Source organism: Mesitornis unicolor, unplaced genomic scaffold (genome assembly GCF_000695765.1).
Source record: "Mesitornis unicolor isolate BGI_N332 unplaced genomic scaffold, ASM69576v1 scaffold32876, whole genome shotgun sequence".
In the NCBI taxonomy this organism is placed as follows: domain Eukaryota; kingdom Metazoa; phylum Chordata; class Aves; order Mesitornithiformes; family Mesitornithidae; genus Mesitornis; species Mesitornis unicolor.
Window position 1 is genome coordinate 30,168 of NW_010193570.1, and position 6,653 is coordinate 36,820.

Below are 6,653 nucleotides of genomic sequence, written 5' to 3' on the forward strand. Positions count from 1 at the left end.
CAATGTGCCAAGTGAACATGTAGTAACAAAACTCCTTTTCCTTCCTGTGTAGAAGTCAGGAGCAGACCCTGTCACTGAAAATGTTCATCAGCCAGTTAAGTCTTGCTGCATATGATGATATTACCAACCACAAAGTGTCGTCTGAACTTCTGCGTCTCACAGCAGACAACGTTCTCCTCCACATGGCCCCCGCCACTAGCCACCTGAGACCCCTCTCACAGGAGCTCCAGCGGGACGCCATGGAAGGCCTCCCACAATTTCACAGTCTCCAAGTGTATTGTGAAGACTTGCAACTGGACAATCAGTTGTACAGCAAATCCAATTTCCATTTTGCAGTCCTGCTGTGCCAAGGAGAGAAAAATGAGACCGTGCAGTGGACCAGAGTGAACAACCTCATTGTTTGTAACAAAGATTTGGAAAGCTATAAGGAAAACTGCTTTATAAAACTCTACATTGCTTTTTCCGAGGAAGATAATTTCACGTTTCATGTGAATGACCTCAGCTTTGAGCTCAAACCAGCTAGGCTGTATGTGGAAGACACCTTTGTTTACTACATTAAGACTTTGTTTGATACGTACCTTCCAGAAAACAAAACCACTTGTCAATCCATGAGTACTTCAGATACTACCCTGGTACTGCCTGAACAAGTGAGAGAGCACGCAAGAGCTTTAGTCAAGCCAGTGAAGTTAAGAAAATTAACAATACAGCCTGTCAATCTCCTTGTCAGTATTCATGCTTCATTGAAGCTGTATATAGCCTCCGATCACACTCCTCTCTCCTTCTCTGTGTTTGAGCGAGGACCCATCTTCACCACTGCCAGGCAACTTGTCCATGCCTTGGCCATGCATTATGCTGCTGGAGCGCTTTTCAGAGCAGGTCAGTACTTTTGCATAACACGTGTAACATTTTTATTAGGTATCAGGATTCTGTGATTGTCTCTCTAACTGAATAACCTAAATGTTAGCTATATAATTATTGCTTTCCTCAAACACTGTTTGATAATGATAATTTTCAGACACCTTTCATGTCTTACCATATGACAAAAGGGAAATAAAATGACTGAACCAGACATGAGTGAAGATTTGTAAAGTTGTGCTAAACATTAGCCAGCCGCCTGAAGACTTTACAAAACCCTGAACACAGCATAAAAATGTATTCTAGCTGGCTTAGGTTTTGTCATTTTACATTATAGGACTAGTCAGAATCAACCCACATTCTTCACATAAACTCCCCAAAACTACATTTAATCAAATTATTCAGCAAGTTGCTGTGCATTCAGGAGTAAATTACAGCCCTGAATGTTGTTTTGTTGTTAAAACTCCTTTTGGCTGCAGTTTACAATTAGGAATCTGTCTTTCTTCATCCAGCCTTCATGCTAAACTGGCACACAGATGTTTGTTGTCCTTTGATCCAAGAACTATGAAGCTTGCTGTTACTAACTTTTGTCCATATAGGATCAATAGTGAGCAATTAGTCTATTAGGTTAGCAGGTACATTCTGTTTCCTACAAATATTAATTTAGAAATAATTGATTTTGGTCTCTCCTGTGTCTTTCTGTGGAACAGAATTTGTGCCTGAGACAGGAGGATCCTCCATGATCACCCACAAGTAACGTACTTCACCCTGAAACGTGGGATTTATTTTCCTGCAATACAAATGGTCAGATTTTCTAAAATCCTGGTGCTGCCATTTGTGCTGCAGGCAGAGCTGCAACCTGATTTCTGTGCATGGTTTCCAAAATTGTACCCATGCATTTCAGGGTATTTATAGAGAGATGCTGATCTGTTTTTTCACTGAGTGCTTACCTGACGTGCATAGCTGATTATGGCAATTGTGTACACAACTGTGCGCCAGAACATTGTGCACCGATTCATTATTTTTTTGCATTACTTTCCTTGCAAAATTTCCAGGTTTTTCTTTTTTACTGCTTGCTTGGATGTGTTTTACAGTCAAATCCCATGGTACAAAAAGGGTGATTCTGGTTTCTTCACAAGTGAAACTGTGGCCAAATACGGTCCGCAGTGTGAATGTTTCTCCTCACAACTGTCTAGGAGTGGTGATACAAGTGGTGATAGACTGCAGCAGGAAATTGGGGTTATACTGGCTTTTCATCCACAACATCCCAGGTGAAGCACATGTGCTCGTGAGGGATTCCTGTGCTACCCTTGCAGTGTGCAGCAGTGCACAGGCCACCTCTTGCTCTGGGCTCATGATGTAGCTGAAATTAAGCAGTTTAAATCTTAAGAAATAAGGTTTGCTTCAATGGAACTTCTCTTCAGGAAAATATATAAGCATATGTTTGGTTACTACTTAAATCCTCACTCTCCTGCATTTTAACCACATTAATCTGCAAAACGATTTGTTTTACCCCGTTCTCCTCACCACTGTCCCACGCATAAATTGTAGCCTCTGCACAGACAGCATTCCCTTACAGCTATGCCTGATGCTCCAAGTGGGATATAGTCTCATTTTGCCCTCAGCTGTGTGCAAGACCATGTGGGAGGGGGCAGGATCTGCCCCAAAGCCTGCTAAAGGGGCTGTATCAGGCTGCCCCATCTGTTGCAAAGGAGCAGCCAGAATCCATGTCTCATAAGCAATGACTGAGGCTGGAGAGTTCTGCTTAAATATGCTGATTAGCATTGCTTGTCTCCAATTAGCAGAACTTGCAATGGAAATCTCCCATCCTTTTCTAATTAGGTTGGCTTCTATTTAAAAGTTAATAAAATTCTTCTTAAAAACATTACTGGTATTAGCCAGATCTAACCCTGTAGTTGCCTATAAAGAAAATGCAGTGGCTCTCTGCTAATATAGTCATAGTTATTTCATGTTGGTGGATATAATTTCTAAGCATACTTTATGGAATGGTAACTTGACATGATGTTTTGGCAAAGTAGAAGGCAGCACAGAGCTTGTGAATTGAGGGATTATTCCTGACTCATCATTTTCCTATTCCTGACTTACTCCCATGGCTTCCTTCTTGGGTTGGGTGGTCCGTGCTGACAGCGAGGAGCCATTAGTTTTGCTCTGAGCCAAGGAGGGTCACCCTTGCTGCACATCCCTCCCATGTGCTCTGTGAGGGTGAGCATTCTCCTTCCAGTGCTTTCCAAAACTGACAGCCCACAGACCAGGTCCAGGCAGCAACACCCATCCCTGGGATACCAGGCAACCCCTCAGCTTTGTGTTTAACTGGTTTTCATTCCTGGTTTTACTCCAGTTTTCATTCCTGAACACACTGGCTGGTCAGACAGGTGAGTGGAGTTGGAGTCTCTCAAGTCCTAACCTGATGGTACCTGCAGGGCAGCAAGACATTAATTCACTGTGTCACGCAGCCCCTTTCTGTCACCATATGCCATCTCATCACTGCCTCAGGACAAGGAAGGCCAAGGACATTTGGAAAAAATGTCTGACTGGTTGTATTATTGCAACATTATTGATCAGAAAAAGCAGAAAGAGCATCTCTTCCATCTGTACACACTTCCCCGCCCCTGCAGCTTTTCATCACTTCACACAGTGGCAAGGATAATTTGTTAAAAGTACTACAGCGAGGAAGTCGCAGGCCCAGCCTGGAGTGCTGACTTCTCCTGGTCCCCAGCAGGGAAGGACTGCCAGGGGAGTGTTCCCCTCCAGGGCAGGCACCATGGGGCCACAGCACTCGCAGCTCTGCGCATTGAGTTGCCAGTCGTACTTGGTTTTTGTTTCCATAGTCCATCCCACCCTCTCCCTTATGTCCACTGTGGTTCCTGCTTTTTGTACTATGTATACTGGAGTTCTCAACCTGCCAGGGCTGAAATGTGAGACAGATTCAACAAGAATAATAGATTTTCCAGGAGCTTAGAATGATAGTATGAGATTAATTCATTTCATATGAGCAACGTTTGCTCTTCTGTTCAGTTTCATGATTCAGCCTTCCACAGGAGTGACTGGGAGTGGTTACTAGAAAACAAGAAAAGCATCTGGATAGCAGGAGTTTGCGGTGATGAGATGGGAATGAGGAGGGCAGTGCAGATCAAGGGCCCTCGGCAGGAGAGCAGGAGCCCAATCTGTCCATCTTCAATCTCTTGGCCGCTCCTTGTGTTGCTCTGACAGTGCCAGTTAAAATTCATGGTACCAGGGCTCAAAGACCAGGCAGTTCCCATTTAACGTTTATTGCCATTCCTGAATCGCTGCCTTTGGGCTGCCAAAAAAAAAAAGTTATACAGCACTATTTCCCTAATAAATCTGCTGCCAACCAGCCTGAGAAAGGCAAGACCTGCAAACAGCTTTCCAGCAACAGATTGCTGTGCGCTCGGCCGTCCAGCGAGCTGCTGGCAACTCTGCATTTATATAGGAAACCAGATCCGCAGATGCCTCTCCTGGGATATGCATAAGGAATACTCCCCTATGAGTAACCTAATCAGCATGTAGATGTCATTGCTGTTTACACAACTGTACTGAGCAAAAGACATTTGTCTGGCTTTCACTGCACTCAGAAAGAAAATGATCAGCTTAGAAGGGTTGGGGTGGATTTAAAATAACTTCTTAAGTACTTGTCAAAAATCTGCATCCCCTTTCCTAACACTCCATCAAGCAATTGACCTCCACACTCTGGTAAAGCAGTACATTGTATCAGTGTAAACTCCCTGTCACAATTCTATCACATAAGGATGTGAAATCACAACACTGCCTTATAGCGTCTAAAACCAACCGAGCGATCTGAACTCACAGTCCCGTTCCTCCGTAGCTGTGAGGCTCTAGCATCTGCCTCCCTAGCACACTTTTAGCAGAAATACGGGAAGCTCCTGGAAGGAAGTCATTCTAAAGCTATTTGTGAGTTTGCCAAAAGGATTTCTTTGATTTACGAAGTATGAAAGATTGCCATTTCTGAATTCATAGTGGATGAGTTATTTCCCGTGTTTTGCTCAAAGGAAGTTCATAATGCGATGAATTCTAGTGTAAAAAGGAGAATTAAGGAATAACCTTTTCACAACTGCTGCTTCTGCAGTTTTTGCAGGCCTAACATGTGTCTTGTTTCTCCACGCAGGCTGGGTTGTCGGATCGTTGGAAATCCTCGGAAGCCCGGCTAGTCTGGTGAGAAGCATAGGGAACGGCATAGCTGATTTCTTTAGGCTCCCCTATGAAGGGCTGACCAGAGGCCCAGGAGCATTTGTCAGTGGAGTTTCCAGAGGAACAACATCATTTGTAAAACACATTTCCAAAGGTAGATCTTTCACTTTGTTCCTCCAACTACTGCTTTGTTGTTGTGCACTGTTAAAGGATGTGTTAAAGTTTTAAACAATATTGCTTGTTGCTTTGTTTGGCTTGCTAGGCTGCAACAAAATGCTGGGAGGGTAAAAATGCTCATATATAACATCTTATGTATTAAACAGATCATGGCTTAACTACACTGTGTAAGAATGTTTCAGAAACTTAGGATTTTCAACCTCCCAGTGGGAAATGGAGATTGGCTCAGCCAGTATTTCATGTGATAACTGCAGAAATATTAAAGGTGTTCTGTACCTCTGCTAACCATCAGAAATTCTACACTCTGTCGCCTCATCATATTTATTATTTCTTTCTTTTTTTACCCTCAAAAAGAAAAGTAGATACAGTTGTCGTAACTGTGTGAGTACGCAGATAGGTTTTGACAGCAGGGCTGGTGTGGCCTGGGAGCAGGCGCAGGGTCTGCGTTGCGGAGCCTGTACAAACAGTGCCATCGCGTGGCTTCGGCCGCCCCAGCCGCTCGCTGCTGCCCCAGGCTCCCTCAGGACTCGGCCTCCCAGGCTCCTTCTGTCAATATTTGTTTACTTTTCCATCATACACCCGACAACCACAAACCCCCCTCCCCCCCCCCACCCCCCCGTGTAGGTTAGCCTTACAGCAGTTTTGGAAGGGGGAAGGATGTTCGGATGAGTTGCTGTTCCCCCTGGCCAGGCAGACCTGGTGCAGGCTGATGTAAAAGGCGTGACGTGGACCGTGGAAGCAGTGTGGTGATGCTTAACAAATAGTAAAGCATGTTACACATGGGTGACTTTGCAGTTGCCTTGCTGTTCTGCTTATAAGCTCGGCATTGCAGTGTTTTGAATTAAAGCATTTTGATCCAGACCCAAATGTATATCTCCATGTATTTAGGTACACTGACGTCAATTACCAATCTGGCAACAAGTCTTGCTAGGAATATGGATAGGCTGTCACTGGATGAGGAGCATTACAACAGACAAGAAGAATGGAGAAGGCAGCTTCCAGAGAGCCTGGGAGAAGGACTGAGACAGGGACTGTCTCGTTTGGGCATTAGCCTTCTAGGTAACGTACTATTACATATCAAGTTGAGTAATAATACTGCTTTCTGATCTGCTCACCAGCCTATTCTACATGTGAGTTACAGTTGAAAAATCTGTTTGTTTGGGCATTTTTTTGTGAAGTAGCTTCACAGTATGTATATGAGACACTGTTTCTTTTCGTCAGGATTTAGTGACTTTTGTGTATGTGTTTTGCCGATAAAATAATTGCATTTATAGAACAAATTTGGACTCTCTTTGTGAAATAATATTTCCATTGATACATGATGTGTATCTGAGAAGAAAAGAATAATTCTGCATTGGGCAGGGTGGCTTGTAACTAAGTCAGCACAAAGACGTCATCACGATGATGTTTACTTTCCAGTGAGTTACAGGAAT

At 43.8% G+C, this 6,653-nt stretch overlaps 1 protein-coding gene across 1 annotated transcript in view; it reads left to right on the top strand.

Moving 5' to 3' along the window:
- The window catches only part of LOC104543015 (vacuolar protein sorting-associated protein 13B-like), a gene marked incomplete at its 5' end in the record, with an annotated part of 51,838 nt that overhangs the window by 29,249 nt on the left and 15,936 nt on the right, over positions 1-6,653 (top strand). Inside the window, 3 exons of the mRNA XM_010187506.1 lie at positions 53-876; positions 5,021-5,197; positions 6,109-6,279. Of these exons, the coding sequence (XP_010185808.1) occupies positions 53-876; positions 5,021-5,197; positions 6,109-6,279 (1,172 nt within the window). The remainder of the gene's footprint in view (positions 1-52; positions 877-5,020; positions 5,198-6,108; positions 6,280-6,653) is intronic.